This window comes from Struthio camelus, chromosome 3 (assembly GCF_040807025.1).
Source record: "Struthio camelus isolate bStrCam1 chromosome 3, bStrCam1.hap1, whole genome shotgun sequence".
Lineage (NCBI taxonomy): Eukaryota > Metazoa > Chordata > Aves > Struthioniformes > Struthionidae > Struthio > Struthio camelus.
The window spans coordinates 113,557,936-113,578,657 of NC_090944.1; the positions used below are offsets into that span (position 1 = coordinate 113,557,936).

Consider the following 20,722-nt stretch of genomic DNA (forward strand, 5'->3'; position numbering starts at 1 on the left):
CGTGTGTTTTAAGAAAACTCTGCTAACATCCATTCTTGAGACTAAGAATGCAGCAGCTTGGCGTTTTTAAAACAAAGTCAGATACAACAAAATTTGAAAGTCGGGTGAAAAATGAAGTAGAGAAGTAACTTTTTTGAAGGCTCATCGTTAAATAGCAATAGGCCCCAAAGGCACACGGTTAAATTCTGAAAATTGAGTTGTACACAAAGCAATCTAATTTATGGACACCTGAGTTAGCTCAGGTACTGGGGCAATCTAAGCACAGCAGCATGAGCTCTGTGCAATTAACTTTTCCAACATCTTCAAGCCGGCTGAGGAGCGACCTCTACACGGTTGTGTGGAAGATGTGACGCTGTTCAACTGGGAAGGTCTCAGACAGACAGCACTTCTGTAATACTATTTTCCCTCCTCTAATATAAACCATCCCACTGGCACAGTTGCCCTTACAATTTGCACTACCCTGTCTGGATGCAAATCTGTCCCAACAAAATCTGAATCAAGCCTCTTGAGTCTACATTTGAATGAAATGCTCATGGCTAAATAAGTAAGCTAAATCAATTGCAAAGAAAACAAACAATTGTTCTTATAATGTTCCTTTAAGATTGCAATTAGATAAAATTAAATCAGCGGGAATTTCTCCACACAAAGCAAATGGAGCATTTAATATCCTGCTGAAATAAAACATAGCACACTAAGCTCTCTTACAATATCATGTTAAATCCACAAATAGTCCAATCTTGTCAATGTTATCGCTTGGCAAATAATAATAATAATAAAAAAGACCTGTACGTTAAGGACATCCAAATTTCACTTCTAGTTCACAGGCGATCTTAAACAGCATAAAGCTGCATCCTATGGTCCCCCCCCCCAAAAAACCCATACATTCCACTTTCCACCAACAGAGGTAAATACGACAGCCAGGTCTAAACTACAAATTCCCATTCTTTACATTTATTTTGCAAACATCAGTCTGTTCTGAGTTACCGCAAACTCTCATAACCATGTAATGTCTTCATCTTATTGTTTTCCTTCAGCTCTCACAGCAGAAATAAAAGGAATAGATAGCAACAGCAAACTGTCCTTATGGTGGTCAGTGATTTTCCTTGCTCATAATAGATCACTGCCTTGATTTCCCTTCCTATCTCATTCACTTAACCTGCCAGCTGAAAGCAAAATTATGCTCCATATGAGGTAAGGAAAGTCCATGGTCTCCTCCCTTTGGAAGGAAAGAGCACTGACATTTTTTGACCCACATACAGAGAGCAGAAGTGAGGGCAGACACATGGCAGTGAAGGTTCCTCTTTTCATCTGCAGACAGCTGTGGTCAGGTTGACCACATCCCTATTTGCTTAATTGCTAGTATTACTGCTTGCTTCCTTGTAGGGTTCTGCAGTATGTTTTAAAGATGAGGGGCAGGGGACCACCACTCTCTAGGGACAGTGAAGTAAAACCAAATCTCTGCGCAGCCCCCAAAACTTCTGCCTACACTCTGCCACAGGATCCTGCTCTTTGTAGGTCACTGAACAGAGCAGAGGCCTTATGCATAGGCTCCCTTCCTTGCTGAGGAGCGTACAGGGCTGGGACAACACCGTTCCTAACTCATCTCAGTCAAGGCCATGCTGAGCATTCAGCCTATCTTAACCAGACAGTTTCTTCTTTTACGTTCATCATCATTTTCTCACGTACAAAAAGGGTAAATTGCTGTAGTACTCGGTTAAAGGTGAGGTAGCAGACAAGTATTAAAGACAGACTTAGAAACACAGCGATGTGTTCTTGAGGATAGCTACAGCACATCTCAGTCTAATAACAGATCCACAATCCTAATGGCTTTCCATTAAGCCCTATATGCTGGGTTTAAAAACAAAAAAACCTCAAGAATGAGGGGAGAACAAAATGGACCACAACCCCCAATCCTTAACCAGCCAGGTTTGCCTCAATCTGTTTGCTGCAGTGCAGGGTTCAGCCAAGCTAACCGTGAGGTACAACGCTGCAACAAAAATCTCTTCTGCCATGCTTAATTTCATACAGCCGAACCTAGCCCCTCTCTAACGGAATGCATCTGACCAGCACACATATTGTGCAAATAATATTTTTACATTATTTCTCAAGCAATTTTCAGTCATGAGTCAGCCAGCTCTATAGCCATACAAGGAAACCCACAGGCATGCCTTCGTGTGACTGCATGGTAGCACACTCAGAACGAGCCTGCCAGGCACTGATTCAGAAGAGAGTACACAAAGGGGAATGGTCATTGCCTTACTGAACTGTGAGGCTGCATGAATAAACCTGGTGCGAAATTTCCTCTTTTTCAGGTCTTCTTATGACTTCTGACCATGACAGTCAATGGTTTACAGATCAGCACATCTCAAAAGCTATGCACTGCTCACCCAACCTGCCCACGTGACTGGAATCCTCTACTCTTGTCCAGGGTAGACAAGGAAAGCCTTAACTGCCCATTTGAAATCTGAGAAATTTTATGGGCATTCTCTTGTGAGAAAATCTAGTGTGTGCATAAAGTTCTCTACTGACTTTTGATTTCATACTTATTCACAATAATATGAATAGTTAGTTGATCTCTAAAGAGGGTCACAGAGCATAATTTTAACACCATTGTGGTACAAAAGGGAATGTGACCATTAATATTCTTTGCTAAACTAAGAGTCAGCAAAAAAGCTTATTCTTTTGAAAGCTTCCAGCTCAAATAAGGAAAATGAGAACATAATAAATGCAGCACAGCTGAGATACAAGACTTGGGATACCCAACTGCTTTTTGTGCATGGGTTTTGTTCTTTCTTTTTAACTAAACCTTCTAGTAAGTTTTACATTTCTTATCCGTTTACTCAGCTCTGAAGATCACTGAGGTTTTCAATTGTTGTTCTTGTTAAATAATCGCTTAAAGGTTCCCAGTCTTTAATCAGCTCTGTAAAACTAGCCCTGAGTCTTGCTATCCATATGTAGAGGGCCCCCTTGCAGAGATCAAGACCAGTTCAGCAACTATGAACAGCTCCCTTAAGCATAAGTCTGCTTGACAAGTTCTGCTGTAGTCTGAAAATTTAAGGACAAGACACAGCCTGCCCCACTGCTTTCTAGAAAAAAATCTGTCACCTTAATTTCTAAGGTCTTCTCCTTCCTTTCTCAGTTCCAGCTTTTTCAATGGAGTATTTTCCTAAACTTCAAAGATCATCCCAATTTCAAGTAGAAAGGAGTGGACGTTGGACCTAGGTCCAAGAATCATTTGCTTCCTTCAGATTTCCTAGAAAAGCAGGATTTTCTATTCAATCTTGGAGTTCAATTAGGTTAAGCATATCTGATCTATACCTTAGTTTGTAGTAAGGTGAAAAATGGCATTCTCAATCATTCAGATATTTCTACAAACATATTAACACTACATTAATCCTTTTCTAACAAGGCCTTCTGTTACACTGTTTACCTGCATTTAAAGAAAATACTTATAAAAAAATAATTTTGCTGCTATGCAGTGATTTTCTACAGTTTTTATTAAATTTTCCATGCACACATGCAATTGAAGACATAACACCAGAACCAGCACTTCCTCTAGCAATGGTGCAGAGACGCCTAGACTAAAAGGCAAAGCAGAGGCTCAGGAAAGGCTATCCTATTTGCCTTCGCAATGGTGTATCATCTGCTCAAATAGACTTAATAATCAGGAAACTGTTACAGAGTTCTAAACTGCATCTCATGCTACTGCAGGTACCCTAAACACCCTTCCCAAGTATCATAAGCCTTCCTTCAAACCTTTCCTTCAAAACTCACTTGCCCTTTTCCACAGAAACATTCTGGCCACAGTGACTGCATCTTCCTCCTTACATTGCTGAGATATGCAACAATCCATTTTCTCATGCTTCACTATAGAAATGCATACGTTTACAGTGTAAAAAAAAAAAAATACAAAAAGTAAATTAAAAGACAGTTTAGGTCCTCAAGCTCTCCTAAATCAAGGAACGACAACTAGCTATGCAGGCTTAATTCAAGCCCCTTCTACAATCTGACCTCTTTTCCCCACACACGTTGCAAGAAAAGCTGCAGCAAGCTCTTACATTCCCTGCCAGGAACATGTTTAATATAGGCAAAATCTTTTAAGAAGATATTTGTTAAATTAAACTCTAGCAAATCTCTCCTGAGCATGAGCAATTTTTATTTTTTCCAAAGTCTGTGACATGGGCAGGCTTTCAAACGCAGCCAATGGCTCAGCTTGAAGGGTCTGTTCCAAAGCAGAGACACTAGGAGACTGCCAAAGGAAGTGCGGGGACATGGTTGATTGTTTTCTAACAGTGACAAAACAACACATTTTCCCTAACCACATTTGGATAAATGGTTAAGTTTTTAAGCAAGAGAGCTTCAAAGAGATAAGTCAGCCTCAGATGGATAAAGCAGCATCAGTCCAAATGGGTAAAGCTTAGAACAGTAAAAAGCAAAGCAAAGCTGAAAACAGACTCTTAATGGAAGTACTGTGTGACCTATGCTTCTTTCAGTTGTCTTCAGGGCGCAGATTCTGTAATTTGTCTCTATTTTGTATTAAACACTGAGTGCACTCCAGTGCTTTATCCTAAGCAATAATAATGGTGTAAATGGAAGAATAGTGAACTATAGGAAACTGAATTGTATTTGAATCAAGTAACTTCATGTCAGCTAATCTTCACTTCTGCATAAAAGCACTCATACATCTACTCGTTAACATAGAAAATCAGTTATACAGTGGCCTTCCTCGCTGTGTCTTGCTTTTCTGCTGCTCCCATTTATCACAGTATGAATCATAAATAACTTAAAGGTAAGTTATTTCCTATTTCCCTACTTGTTCTTTGTTTCTGTGAAATATCAAATCTAACTATTGTGTTACATGAATGTTACTGATTTGCTGACTTCAGTAAAGTTTGGTATAGGATTCAAAAGTGTGTTCCTTCCAAGAAATCATCAACTTTAATACCAAATTTGTCAATTTCTTTAATCTTTTACTGTAAATGTTGTAAAGAAATTAAAATTTTGAAATTTACTCATTTTGTGCTTCTCTCTATTTCAAATTTACAGGCATTGCAATCTTAGATGACATAAAAAGCAAACAATTTTTCACTTCTGATCTTGTGCAATTTCTAACTCAATATCTGCATTAATCCAAGTCAATCAAAGTCAGTGCTCTGTTATGAGAATACACCCCGAACTGAGAATACACTTGTCACTTGAGTATTAGATAGAACTGATTTAGAGGGATATTATGCAATCTACTCCCAAATCCAGAGCTACGCAATACACTTTTATATGCAGGTCTACAAGCGTAAATGATTTCAGAAGTTGAAGGTGTTTCATATGAACTGGATTTTTTTTTTTTTAAGGATCAAGTTTAGTTTGTGCTTGTTTTATGCAATGCTATACAACAGTCAGACTAATTCAGAGATGCAATTTATTTCTCCATTGTAAGGAAGAGACAGGCTATGGCAAACGGAAAAGGCTCTTTATTAAGTGACAGCTAAAGCTGGGCAAATAATTCACCTTGAATAGTTCATGCAGTTAATTTTTACTTCTATTTCATGGATGTCTGTGAGGAGATTACAGTCACTCTGATGTTACCTGTTAACTGAAATTACCCTACAGAATTCCTCACGTGGATTGCTGTTAGATGCCTGATGTTTGTAGCTCTGTTTAGCTGTGATTGGTAAACAAAACTTACGGCATGCACTGTTCTGGCTGAATAATCAGCAACAATCATGTTTCTTGTGCAATGCAGAGTCTAATTTATTTCCTTGTAGTGCCTTTTTGTATCTGGTGTGCTTTTATCACACATTTTACAGTTTAGCTTAACAGGAAATTTTAAAATATATATATATTGTTGTGGTTCTATTAATAAGAAAAATAACAGCGCAAAGAAGTTAAGGAAGAAAACCTGTCCCAACTTCTATAGCATCACTCAGTAGTGGGGCATTATGCAATGCTGAAGGAAAAAAAAAAAGTCCCACTGATTTAGAACAGGGAAGAAACCTCAGTTAAGCACACTGTTTCTTAACAGGAAAGAGAAACCTCCATGGAAGGCTTCACAACCCGGGGGAGGATGTATGCACACATATGTGAGGATGGAAAGGGATTCCTTAGACCAGGAACTGAAACAAAAAGATTTCACACACACACATCCAAAATGAAATCTCACCCAACAGACGCTTCATTACACTTTCATCTCAGACTACTAAATCCACAAAGAAAATGACAGAGCTCAACAGCTTTAGTGGAAGCTAGTGAGCTGACCCCAAATTTCAGGTAGAGAAAAGGATCAATAGTTACTGTCCAAGGAAAACAGCAATAACATAAAATATTCCTATTCATTCAGATACCAAGGGATCAGCCTCATTTACCTGTAGCCATCATTCTACAGCAGCAGAGATTAGGACTCCAGCTTTTCTTAACACTGATTTCTTCAAGAATCTAGGCTGAGCGTTCTCTAAATTGGACTTTGTAAAACAGAGACGGTACTAGCAAAGACAAGGAGGAATTTTATGACTTTAAAGGACATTTTAAATAACCTATTTCAACTTTCTGTTAAGGACCTTTCAACTTCCCTGTTAAGCTAACTTGCACGGATTAAACAGAGTAGCAAGTGCGAGGCTTTCTGAGGTCTACAAGAGGAGGGATTAGGAGACAGAAAATGACACAAACCGAGAAACTTTAGGTAACGTTTGCCATGTTAATTCATGAGAGTTCAACAAGGCGAAAAGTAGCAAGTTCTTGATGTGCAGCTTTAGACTGATCAGAAGTTTTTAGTATCATATGGCATTGAACCACACAGGCGATCCCAGAACAAAAGAAAACCAGTTATCCTCCTACCTCTCACTATCTTTAGTTTCTTGGTGGCACAAAATATCATGAACTTGATTCCCCAGGACACTAAACTGACCTTGTGCTGTAGTTCTGTGCAGTTCTGTTCAGAAGCAGGAGAAAACTGAGCTCTGCATATTTATTAGCCCCCTCATTTTCCAGTAGAAATTCCTCTTACAAGATGTCGCTGTATGTGTTCAGAAAGATTAAGGTTACCAAGTCATTTTCTTATTTTTTTCCAGGCTGCTATGAGTGACAGATACTGGATTAAGCCACCATGAGAATTTACTTCATCACAAAAGGGTCTGACAGAAGCAAAGGACAAATATCACCTTCTCAGTGCTCCAGTCACCTCACCATTTATCTACGTCTACTGGACTATTACTGTCTTTTCGCCTAGTTGTGCTTCAGAATGTTGTTCGCACCACTGTCAACTTCTTTTTAATGCCTCTGACCTAAAGCTGTCATTCCAAGTTAAAACAAATTGTCTCTACATTTTTATATTACTTTGACTTTGGGAGATGAATATTGTTTCAGAAAGAGATCTTAAATAAAGCTAATTGGAAAATTTTCCCACGAACCTGGACATCGATCTGGGGTGGGGAGAAGGAAGCACTTCAAAAATAAGTTTTCTGAAGTCTTAGGTAGAATTTCTAACTGAAAGAGATGAGGTGAGACAGAGAGAACCCCAAGAATGACCAGAATCCTGATGCTGAAGTAAAGCTTCCATCAACCAGAAAAAATAGGATTGAGATAATCGCCCTCCCTATTTGCCTATGCGGAACAGGAAGGACAAGCCAACAACTCTAAGCAATATTCCTGCACGATATCAAGCAAGTATTTTTCCCCCGTTTCGATGTTTCCAGACAGTAAGCAGCTAACACCATACAGCTGCCAATTTCATGAAAATATGCCTCAAAGCTAACTTGACTGAAGCTTTTTAAGAAGGAGTTAAGTACTTGAGTAGAAGAAGCTATAAAAATGCTCTGTGCAACTGTACTAGCACACAGGGCACGTATAAGCTGTGAAACTCACCCAATATAGCAACGACTTCATCATCCTGAATTACTTCCAAAGACCCCGAAACCACAAAGCAGAGACTGTCGACACTCTCGCCAGCGTGGTAGATCAGATCTCCTGGGGCACAGTGCACTGTCTGAAACTCCATGGCAAGCGCTCGAAGGCACCCATCGCTTGCCAGCCTGAAGGCTGGGTGCTCCTTGAAAACTTTGCGGTTCAGATGCACACAGATGTCTGCTCTCATGTCCTTAGGGCATATCTGCAATACCTGCAAAGGAAATTAGGCAATTAATTCCTGTGCATTGCTTAACTGAGCCACACAATTATCCCTATTTTACTACACAGGGTTTAAGAACTACTTTCACTCTTATAAACTTTTTACTCTCTGTCCATACATTTATTTTTATAACATATGTACACATAGGCCACAATACTAACTTAGTCTACTTCACAGTACCTGAAGGAAAATAACGTTTCAATCTCGGTGACACGCTCTGCTGGAAATTGAATTACCATGATAATGCCTCAGGTTTTTTAAGACAGTAAAATTAACAGCACAGCAGTACCAAAAGTGGTGGATAAAAGCCAGCTTAAGGACTGTTTCCAGTGGGTAGATCACTCTTCTGATAAGCAAGTTCCATGAAAAACCTCACAAATTATAGGTTCCAAGTGAGAGAAATACTGTATAGAGGGAAGTGTAATGTCATATCACTGTATCAAAAAGAAGAAAAAAGTAATTATAAAATGCATAACTCATAAATTGAGCTTTGCAGGGATACAAACTCCCCCCTCACTGGCAGTAATGAATTTTTTGTTCATACATGAAGGGAGTTTAGGGTATGATAATGCGTTGGGCAACTTTTGACCTTCCAAAGGCAATGTTCCTCATGACACTTCATGTTCTGTTTACCAAGCCAGCTGCAAGCTCCTAAGGATATCTCCGACCAATTTCTTACACAGTCAGGGCTATTTCAGAAGGTCTTAATAAAAAACAGGTAGCTGAGTGGAAAGAATAAAGACGTACTGCTCCATATATAGATTTAAAGTTCCCAGCAAAAACTACAGAAACACCTAACATGAACAGGATTTTGGGATGACAAAATCCCTGGAGGATGAAGTCTGATGAAGCACATCTCAAGATGTAATATTTGAGAAAAACATTCTGAGTAGTATGAGTCTGCCTCAGCTTTTCCTCAAGAATAACTATTTCATCCAATTAAGGAGCAGTCTAGGTGAGCTTCGGACTACTTCTACACATTTTCCTGGACGGAAAAAGATGGCTGCTTCAATGCAAATACTTCTGGGAAATGTAAAGTAACACAGGAAATATTATACCTATGCCTACACCGTGCAATGCAGCTCTGTGCAAGGTCTTTGAGTGGAGAACTGAGCTTGTAGCTCTGTGCAAGGCAGTGGTACCCGCTATTATGCTCACTACTCCAAAGGCAAATGGCTCTACAGCCACTAAAATCATCTTTGGCCCACCTCCAAGCAAACCTGCTATTACAGACACCGCTCCTGAAGGAGAAACATTTCTATAGTGCCTAAGTGTTGGGCACTCATGGGCGACGCTCTCGTCTGCCCCAAACTGAGCAGCAGCAGAACCTGCCAGTTCTCAGTCTTCAGCCTCACAAGAAGGGGCTGGGGCAGAAGGAACAGCCTTTAACATGGAACAGACACAAAGACCATGGCTGTTTTTGCAATTATCTTGTTTACTCTGGCAACAAATGCATACTCTATTTGCAGATGCTTGCCAAAGTTTGGCACTGGAATTTCACACACAGACACTTCACAGTTACTTTAATGCTGCACACAGAAAAGGCTGCTGTCACAGAAGTAATAATAAGAAAACCTGAATACATAACAGAATATTTAAAATGATGCTCTTATCCAAAACCCTCTTGGTTTCCCCAGTCTAAGAGCAAGTTAACTAATTTTCCTTTCTCCTTTTAGAGAAATTTTCTCCAGATTTCATGAAAATTAAGAAGGATTAAACATACTCAAGAGCTGAAGGCAAATGGTAGACAACTTTGACTTGCATGGGAGATGAACAGATCATCATGGCTTAATTTTAGTATTTTTCAGCAGCTCCTTGTTAAATTTTGTTATTCAGGCGTTTCCTAGACTTACAGTTTTGTGTTTGCTTTTAGCCGATTATTCACTCGCTGACATACCTGCAGTTAACACCACTCTGATGCATTTGGGGCCTACAAAATATTGCCAAGTGATTCTGGATGAAGTTTCTCTTTAAATATTTGCTTCACCTGTAGAAAGCTGCATTGCATTACACAGCAGCACAGCTACCACTGCTCTGTTATAGGATTGATACATGTTTTATTCGTTGTATGACATCCTCTAAGTTATACATAGGCATCAAACCAATGGAGCTCAGACCTGAGAATTTATGGATTGGCACAATCATTAGTCAATCTTATATCTGTTAGCTTTTGCTGTGAAGATGAAAGATGGTTTCTCCGTTTTATAGTCAGCACTACCAGCAGTTCAGCTATAAACACACCAGTTACTGAAATCTACATCATATTATGCTCTTTGATGTTCTGGTAATTGGAGGCTTTTTTTTTTTCTTCTTCTATTTATTAAGATAACTCTGAAAGGCCTACAGTGAGTTGTATTTAGTTTGGTTATTCTGCTGTCTCCAAAGGCACTCTTGAAGCATTTCTCTTCTTATCAGAGTAAACCAAGAATGAACTTTGAAGATAAGCTAAAATGAACACTTTTTTACATAGCAAATTCTTCTTGCTGTCTTGTTAAAATGATGATAGGTGCTTTTATTGGGAGTGAGGAAAGCATTCATTACGCTGGGTATCGTCAGGTTTGGTCTCTCTACCTTCCCCAAACTTGCCTAACTCAAAACTTGTAATCCCACACACAGACATTTTGTGAGAAAATAGAGCAGCTTCTAATCAGCACTATCTAGCGCTAAAATAACATTTCTTTTTGATAACTAGTATTATGTACAGTGCTTCCTGGAATCACTGTCTAGGATCTAAATGGCATATATGCTGATGACCATTTAGGAAAACAAATAGCACCCTGTCTACTCATTGATCTCCAGGCAGCCCAGTACAAGGCCACATCTGTTCCACTCTTCCATAACGATGCTTCAACTGCTAGACAGAAATGAGATTGTTTGTTCTTAAACCACAGCATTTACAGTTCTGAATAATAAATTAAAGAGCCAACCAGAAGGTTGGTGACTGAAGCACCGGTATGATTTCCTGAATGAACCACCCCACAAATCACATCTCTTTACTGGCACAAGAAAAACAGCATCTATCTCCCTAAAAGCTGGCAACTAACATGAAAGCAACAAGGAGTCTCCTTGTACATTTGTTCTGGTGAAGGGCCGTTTGTTATTTTAAAAGATACAATGGGAATTTCACTTGTAAATTCAAAGAATTAGGATGGTAACATTTTCCTCACATAAGGTAGATTTCAGATACAGTATTATTACAGTAACAGCTTCCAGCTTTCATTAATATCTTCTACCTATATATAGAACATAACATTCAAATTTTATCAAGACAAATCAAATTGTACTTTGTATTTAGATCCACAGAGCTGCAAACAACCTCACGCAACACAGATGTTGCAAAAAAAATCATCTGAAAAATCTCTGAGGTTGTGTAAGAACTTGGAACTTTGTATTTAGTTATTTTATTTTTCTTTATTTACTGAAAACTGAGCTTTTTCGTTCACCACCGTTATACTATTTCATGGCATATCATCTGCGATATACACTCACTTCTACTGCTAACATATGTCAGTATGTCAGAATAGCTGAAATACTATCTTTGAGTGTTTAAAATGAAGGGAAGCTGCTACTTGGTACTATTTAAAGAATATTTGTCTTCTTTACTAAGAAAGTACCTCCTGTTTATTTTAATGAAATACTTTCAGGATGTGACTTGTTTCCTTGCAGTTAAGTTTACTTACCTTTTCAGTATCTATTCCTCTGGACATTGACCAGGTGGAAACAATGTAATCCATCACACGTTCACTCAGTCCTTTGGGGACCTGGTAGAGCTTTAGGAAGTCTCGGACACTGTTCAGCATTTCATGATACCTGTTCGTATTGGCATACATTTGCTGAAATATGGTTGTCACATTACCAAATATGGTCGCATACAGAAGTGCTGTAAACAAAAGAAAAACGATAGATAAAATGATATATTGCATTATCAGTCTGTGTTCTGCTGTGCTGTAAGGCAAGAAACATCAGGTCCAATGGAAACGTATGCAATTTTCGCGCTTGTTAGGAAGGCCTGATGAACCTAAATGTTTTATGGGTCAGCTCCAGCCCTGCAAATTGAGGACCACCCCCTACTTTGGCGAGTCCTCCAACATGGCGTTCCTGCAACACAACTACCTGTATTTGCCCAAAGAATTCAGTAGTATCCAAACCCTAATGAAAACAAAATAGAGGTTATGAGAATTTTAAGGCAAATAGCTTGACAGCAAATACTTTAACATTTCATCTCCGGTTTATAGTGCCTGTGTTAAAATGTCATCAGTGACAGATTTCCAAGCTTTAAGTGCATTACCACAGTAGTAAGTCGAGTCATCATTACCCACCTCAGTGTGACAACAACAATGCATCAAAGCAGAAGATGGAATATGTAATAAACAGCTACCATGGGTCAGTGATTTACAGATGCAAGTTTAATAATACATAAAAACTTGCATTATGTTTGATATTCTTCAGGCAGAAGAACAGCAAGGCCTCAGGCAAGAACTAGAGCCCTCCGACACGGAACGCTGCACAACCTTTCTAACTTCACTCAGCAGTTACAACACCAGCTGATTTAGTCAAGATATGTTTAATAATAAACATAAGAAAGATAAAAAGCCTATTTCCAGGTGGGGAGAGAAACAGATGAAAACACACAGGATTTGAGAAGATCTGCCTGCTGAGGGCCGAGACAGCGGGCTGGTGGCAGCCTCAGTGGTCATGTTTTGGTGGCTGGCAGAGGCTGGGGCTGAGGCTTACCCTCTTCCAGCCAGTCCACCTGAGTGAGTGGGAAGGGGGGAGAGTCTCAAGGGCAGCTCTCCTGTGCTGGGAATTAGGATGGAGAGAAGCAAGTGAAAAGTTGACTGTAGAGAGAGAAAAGCAGTCAGAGAGCAGACGCGCTAATAATCTCCACCCACAAGTGTTTCGGCTTGCTGAGGAAATTCTTCGTCACTGCCTGCCTCCCAAAACAGGCTCTGAATTTTCAGATCGTGTGTGTTCCACTTGGAGATAAAAATAAATACTTGAGAAGTCACAGTTATAAAAAAAATAAGAGAAGATTTTGCCTTATCTGAATACCCCTTTTTGCTGTTTATTTCACCCCTCACTCCCCCTCTTCAAAAAAAAAAATATATATATTTTCTCATCCCATTGATTCTTTTGAGAGTGTGGCTATTTATTCACATCAGCATTATAGCCAGATATCCTTAAGCCAACTAAGATGCTTCAGGGTTTTATGACCAACAAGAAACCTTTAATAATCTGTAAGAGAAACTTCCCGGACCATCTTTCTCCTGTCATCATTGAGAGGTACTGAATAGACACAATTTAAATTTAGACTAGCTCAAGGCTTTTAAACAGCTGTTTCTCTACAGAATTCCTTCTTGACACTGTGACTTTTTTTTTTCCCCTCCTATGACTTTCTGCAGATACCAGCTCTCCCCTTTTCCAGATGGGTGGGAGCTTAGGCCAGGGGGCACTTACTTGGCTTGCTCAGCATAGCAACATCTTTACTTCCTCAGTCCCTTTAAGTGATGGGGGTGCACAATAAAATATTTATATTTGCATCCACAGACCAAACAGTGAATTAAATATGAATGAGGCGCTCAAGCCTGTTGGGCTCCACAGTGCCTCAATGGCAGATATGCTAAAGGCTGAGTAAGAATTTCATGTTTTAGTGCAACGTACCTGTTCCAGATATATGCGCATATTTTTTTGCTATCAGAAGTGACACAAATCAAACACAGCTACTAAAAAGAGAGTAAGGCAGGGAACTCTGCTTTAAGTCAGACAATTCTAGCAAAACCTGAACTACTCTTTGAGGACCAATTCATCAGTCTGCATTCAAGTCTCAGGGGGTTTGTCTGACGTGCTGTATAGGTGCCAGAGAACTTACTGTTTGCAACAGAGTCAGAAAAAAGGTATTTAGAACACCTAGCTTCTAGTTAAGCACCTATGTTTCCCCTGATTTCAATGGCTCCATAAATACTTTTTAAGAATGGTCCTTGGTGTTACATTCATATTTTACTTATTTCCTGAAAGACTAACACTAACATATCTTGGTCTAATGTTTTGTCCTGTTCAAAACAAAGCTTTGTTAGAAGGTACCAAACACAGCTTCTTCCTCCTGCATGTTTTTTGTACTTTATAGCTGACAAAGCTATTTTACATGACACTAGAACTCAGGATAACAAGCTGCAGCATAACCAAGGTAAGCAAACAAAGGTAAACAACAGCACGACAACATCCAATAATATTGCTTAACGGGCGATATCATCCATAGCCGAAACACTGGCTGCTCAAGCTACTAAAGGTGCTAAAACTGTAATTATTCTAGGAAACAATTCTATATTCCGGAATTATCTATATAATTAAGCTAACAGCTATGGATTTATGGATATGATTATATTTGGCCTAGAATGACCTGAATGGCCAGAAAGGTTGAAAAAGGCAGCTCTGTTTCAATTCAATTCAGTTGGCTGGCATCACATTATTAAACCTTGTCCAAGACATCTGGCACACGTAATATACTTAAAGAAAAAACTTCTTCATAGTGTTAGGAGGACACTAACACTCCCAACAGGAGGAGTCTCCCACGTCAGAGTTGGGATCTGAACTCCAGACTTATGTTAGAACTTTTCTTTCTATATAGGAGGACAATCAAACCAAATGTCATGAACAGATACATCTAAAACCCAAATGCAAACTTCCTCAAACAAGCCCATTAAAAGAGACTCAAGCCTTAAACCTGAATAAAAGCCCTGGCTAAAATGCAGCGCTCTAGGTCTCATAATCCTCTGCTTTCATGGAATATTCCTTTCTCCTTCTTCTGTATATATCCAGATACCCAAATTTAGCATAAAAGAATTGCAGGGCGGCTGAAAAAGACCTTAATACCTCTTCCTATAGATCAAGTAGATTAACTTTCCTCTAGAAGTTCATTTTTGGCAGGCTCCTGAGCGTTTCTGCAGGAGAGCAAAGGGATGCCATTTAAAGCTTTAGTTGAATCTTACAGACGATAGACCTTGTCCTTGATTCTCTTGGTGAGATCCAGTCTCACCAACTCAGACGTGCAGTAAAAGTGGATGGCAAGAAGGATTTATCACTTACTGCATTTCAAATTGTTTGCTTCCATTGAACAATAACAACATGTTAGTTTGCTTTGAAATATAAAAAGAAGCAAAATCAGTTTAAAAAAAGAAAGGGAGTATTAATAGGGACACAGTACTACAAATGAATAGATTATTTCTCTATTTAAACTTAATTTTTGCCTGTGATAAATTATTCCTGAAAATCTGATGCAATAAAAGTACTGAAGAATGAAGAAAGGCTTTAAAAAAAAAAAAAAAAAAGGAGAGAGTTACTATAAACGCTACTTAATCCACAGTACTTCATAATCAAACAACACTACCTTTTTCTTGCGCTGGGTCTTCTTCTGCTTTCTTATGCAAATACAAACAAGACCTTGCAATGTTGTTGCCTTAGGCCCTGCTTATACCGACTTTTACAAGGGTCTCTCAGCGACAGTGAGCCCAGAGCCTCCAGCAGCACCAAGGCCGGCTGGCAGGATGCTGCAGTGGGGCAAGGCACCCACATACATCCTTCTATTGCTACCAGTACAATGCTGAAAACAGGTGACAGATTAGGGAGAGGGTCAGAAGCAAGTTCTTATCTCTAGATTTCTGGGCAATCCTGCCTGTGGGTATGCAATTATCTTTTACTCCGGCAAACAGTGAGACCTGCTGGTTCAAGGTCTTGTGACTCACGACTCTGCTAGGAAAGGTAAAATGGAGTCCTCGCTCCATCCCATTACTGCCCAGCTACATGAAGCCTAGTGAATGAAAAACAGAAACTCAGTATTTCATTTTGATTATTATGAGTTGTGCAATCCTATAGCAATTTCCACTGCAAACTGCAGCCACTATGCTCCAGTATGACAACTACCTTGGCAAGAAAAATGATTCCTGCCTACATTAATTTTTTACTAAAAAAAAAAAAAAATCTCAAAATTACAATCCTTAATTTATCATTAGCTAACGATTTTATTACTCTTGAGGACACATTAAAGCTAAGGATTTTTGCAGCCAAAAATTGGGTAGATACATTGGCATATTAAACATTGACCTTTTCTGCATAGAAACAGCTAGGCTCTGTCGTTTCCTTTCTTTTCAAAGGAATAACTAAATGAATCCATTGCAGTGCATTGCAGTCCCAGAAAGATTTCAGAAACAAAGTTGGGCACTTTAGGACAACACAAAACCCTCAAATCCTTGTTTCAACATTGACTGAACACTGTGACATTAGACCACTGCCCTGTGACAGTGGTAGCGCAAGTCACATGGTTTCATCGCTAACAGCCGACGCTGTCTGGAGCCGTGGGCCGGAGTCTGTAGTGTTGCCCTACAGACTGTAGAAACTATCAACTCCTTAGCACTGCAATGTGCAGGGGACCACAGGAAGAAAGAAAAAGGAATTTTAGGGTGGGGAGAACATTCTGGAGTGGGATGATTTTGACCCAAGCCAGGTCTCAAATGCACTGTGCAGAACAGTCATAAATTAATTTGACCCCAAGAGTGTCCTCACATGCCTCAGCTCTGAGGAGGCTGCATGGCGGTCTTTGAGGACCTGCCTCTAAGAATAAGCCTGTAGCAATCATGCCTACACATCAACCAAGGAGAGCAAGCAATAGCCTGTTCCAACACTGCATGCAAGCTGCACCAAGGCAAGGGGACAGCAAACACCGCCTGTCCATGAATGTCAAGATCCCCCAGAAAGGACAGAGAGCTCTTTTCTCCTCCCAGGACGTAAATATTCTTCTCTGGCAAGAGATTAACACATTTACCCCAACAATGCAGCTATCCATTTACAATGCAGTCAGTGTCACTCCATTTAAACCATTAAAACCCCATTTAAAGTGTTTAAATAACATCAAAGACAAAAGTGTAGCAATTTCAATAGCCAATTACTCGAACAAGTGAATCATGAAGGTCAGACACAAGTTGGAGAGGTCACCATACAATCTGCTACTTTTAATGATGTAACAAAGAATAAAGAAATAAATTAAAGCCATTACAGGTCTCAGCTACCATAGCTACATTGTTGTAGCATTTGATTTTAGAACTGTAAGAGGAAGAATTTCTATTTGCTAGAATGAGAGGTTTGCAAATACCCCAATTACAGATGTAAGTGCTGCACATGGTTCCTGAAATGAATCATCAGACAGATGACGACTTGTTCAAAATGCACTCATCCAAAGTCCTTGCATGCATCCTGTGTGCAGAAAGACTACACAGCAACAAGTGAGTCCAACAGCAGCTAGTGAATAACCTCTTCCATCTCATCCCCAAGACCTGCAACTCTTCCTAAAACCGAACTGCCTTAATTTTCACTTCCCGGAAAGCTGTCAAGCTGATTCAGAAAAATCTGCCTGCCTACATATAAATTCCATTCGACAATAAATAAAAAATAAAAAAACTCTTACTTAATAAGCAGGCCGTACTAACCTAAATACTATCCAAGGAGCGAGTACCTGGATTTATAAATGGAGTAGATGATTTAAATGTATAATTGCACTTTTGTTTCACTAACAAATTCCTAGTTCACAACAAATGACTGAGTTCATGCATGGTTGAGAGAAAAGTACAGTCTTGAAAACCTGTCGTACTATATCACTTCTCGCTGAAAATGAAACATAACAGTAAATTAACCATAAAAAATGCATGCCTCAAAGGCATTTTTCAGATAATACATTGTGAGGTCAACACAAAATTAACATCTGATCAGATAAAAAGAAAAGCAGAAATTAATAATTGTATGGATTATAAATTCATTATTTGAGAAAAACACATTGTTTTTAAATGTGCAATTAGAGCAACGTAAGAGCTTATAATTGCTTGAGATTAGGGGTCTTGATTAGTGATAATTATGCCCACTTGGAGGTATATAGTATGTAGTTAAAAGAAAAAGGCTGTTAATTACAGTCTGCAAACAAATTCCAAACTGAACAGGTATCTTATCAAGTTATTGTTTACAGTTAGTTTTGATATTTGTCACTTGTAGTCTTGTAACTTGAAATCAAGCCATCTAAAGTAAGACTTTATCTAATAAGTATGTAACTTTCTAGCATAGTACAGAACTTAAACATGTGGTATCGCTTTGCATCAAGACAGATGCAGAGCTGCTTAATTCAGTACTCAGGAAACTTCGCATATTGGCAACAATTTCCTATTTGTAATCTCTTATCTACCTCTTATTTTTTATTTATATGATGCATAGACATATAATTTGGCTTAGCTAGTAAAGAACAAATGTAAACGACTTAACCATAATCTAGTAGGTCAATTAAAATTATGCCGTTTATGAATTTTCACAATATGTTTACATAACATTATAACATGTTATAAAATAAACCACAATTGCTACTGTCTTGTTAGCATGTACACTAATTCCTGAATTTCACAACTCGGGAAAAACCCATTTTCTGAAGTGAAAGTAAATTCCTAGAGGAAACCCCTCCCCAACCCCCTAGCTGTTTCCAGTAACTGCTAGCTCCTGCTCTTCCCACAGCTCTCTAGTCTCCCAGATTGAACTCCTCCACCTCCCTCCTATTTCACGCTACCACCTTGTAATCTGCATCTCAGTTTAGGTACCCCACAAGCAAGGGCCAAGCGGTAGCATGGCAAAGTTCAAAGAAATGACACACTACTATCAACTGAGCAAGTCTGAAGATCAAATCAAATACAAAGAGCAAAACAGAAAGCCTGACCGTGAGAAAACGTGAGGGATGTAAGCACCAGGCTTTGCAGCAAAACCATTTGATTTCTCTAGGAAGAAAGATGGGAGTTGACAGGCAAATTATGCTAAACTCTTAGTCAAAACCTACTGCAAATCTACTCATGTTCACCATCGCCTTGCTGAAATCACCCAGCTGATAACAGATGGGACATAGAAGGAACACAGCTACAATGAAAAAATCTCCTCAACAGAAGGCCACCAGTAAGGACACAGCTGATAAGGGCAGAACAACAGAGCACCAGCGACATTTTTTCCTTTCCCATTGCCAAAGGAACCAGAAACGCAATGAAATGAAAACAAGGGAAGAGTCACTCTGAGAAACCATTTAAACAACTGCCGAAGACTAGAGTAGCAGAAACACCTATGCACCTTAGAATTGGCTATCCACAGTGTGCAAGAGTCCAAAGGGAAGAGAAGAACAGCCATGGAACAAACACCACAAACAGCTCCCAGCGCTTCTCTCCTCACACCTATTCCTCACAACACAAAGAAAAAGGAAACTGTTACTACAGCAACACAGGCCCACAGCAAATAGCTTCCTATCACAGGAGCTTGAAACCACTTACATTTTGCCAGTTTAAGGATTAAGATGGAAGAAGAGAGGCATGTGTTGGTAAAATGCAGAGCTTCCAAAGACACTGAACTCCAGCACCTCTAACGATTCAGAGGTGAACTTTCTTGAATTTGATTTGCTCTGGTAGCACTCGTGCAGCTGCTAGCCAGAATCGCAGGTGTTGGGCAGCACAAATCTCTTAACTGGTTTTGCTTTTGCCTTCAGCATGTTTGGGCTGAGATAAACAGCATGAGAAAACAAACAGACCAAAACAGATCAGAGCAGTGATCAGAGCCGAAGCGAATAAAAGCCAGTAAAACAAACTTCAGCATCAGCCGTGCAAGAGAGCTCTCCTACACAAACAGCTCTGTCTAAGTTCACAGCGAAGGGCCAATACCAGTTTGCACTCTATGAAAAGCTGCATCTTGGATCCAAGACGCTGTTTCTGAAAAGAGAGGATCAAGGACCCCCTGGCCACCTATAAAAAGGAAGGGTAGATGTTACCTCCAAGGGCCAAGGCCAAAATTCCTACTTGTGTGCAGCATCATGTGAATAAATTAACATAATCCCTGGATTTCACACTGTAAAGAGTGGATTTTGTGAAATTAACAAGTGTACAAACAAGTCAAAGGGCAAACATTGAGACTTATTTCTTTTGACAGCTATAGTTTAGTAATACATTTGCCCTGAAAAGTGCTAGGACTTGTACGGAAGAGGGATCTAACGACAACCACAGGCTCTATTGCAGCGAGTCAGGGTGGAGAAGAGAAAAGCACATTACTAATCAGACACGCAAAAAGTCAGACCTAGCCTGGGCAGACTTGGATATTTTTCTTGTTGTAGAATTAAGGACCAAGAATCTAGCAATATGTTGCGTTTCTGCTGTAAAGAAAAGCCAACAGAAGAAGACACAAGCACGGCACTGAACGGAAATAAAGAGAAGAGGATCCTGGACACAAATATACCTCAAGTGACAGACTTTGAAATCCCTATCAATAGCTTCTCCCACATTCAGGAGAACAGCACTGCATTTTCTTAATCTATGAATAAACAGGACCAAGGAGTTCACCTGACTCTTCTCATTAAAATCACCTGAAAGCATGAATATTTCTGCAAGGCTCTGAACTTCTATTAGTTATTCCAAATGGAGTAAAGTTACTTTACTTCTAAAGGTGCCTCATAAAACAGATGGGAAGATACATGTATTGCCTCCATACACAGATAATTTCTCAAACCTGCAAAGATAGCCATGATTAACTTTCTACACAATAATGACTATTAATTAA

The 20,722-nt window shown here is 39.4% G+C and overlaps 1 protein-coding gene across 6 annotated transcripts in view; it reads right to left on the reverse strand.

Moving 5' to 3' along the window:
• KCNH1 (potassium voltage-gated channel subfamily H member 1) overlaps positions 1-20,722 on the reverse strand; it is a 191,101-nt gene that overhangs the window by 86,052 nt on the left and 84,327 nt on the right. For all 6 annotated transcript variants that reach the window (XR_011140411.1, XM_068939748.1, XM_068939746.1 and 3 more), the window contains 2 exons: positions 11,797-11,996; positions 7,855-8,107 (listed from right to left, as the gene is read on the reverse strand). Coding sequence is in view for 5 of the 6 variants with exons in the window: in XM_068939748.1 (XP_068795849.1) it covers positions 7,855-8,107; positions 11,797-11,996 (453 nt within the window). In the remaining variant the exon portion in view is untranslated. The remainder of the gene's footprint in view (positions 1-7,854; positions 8,108-11,796; positions 11,997-20,722) is intronic.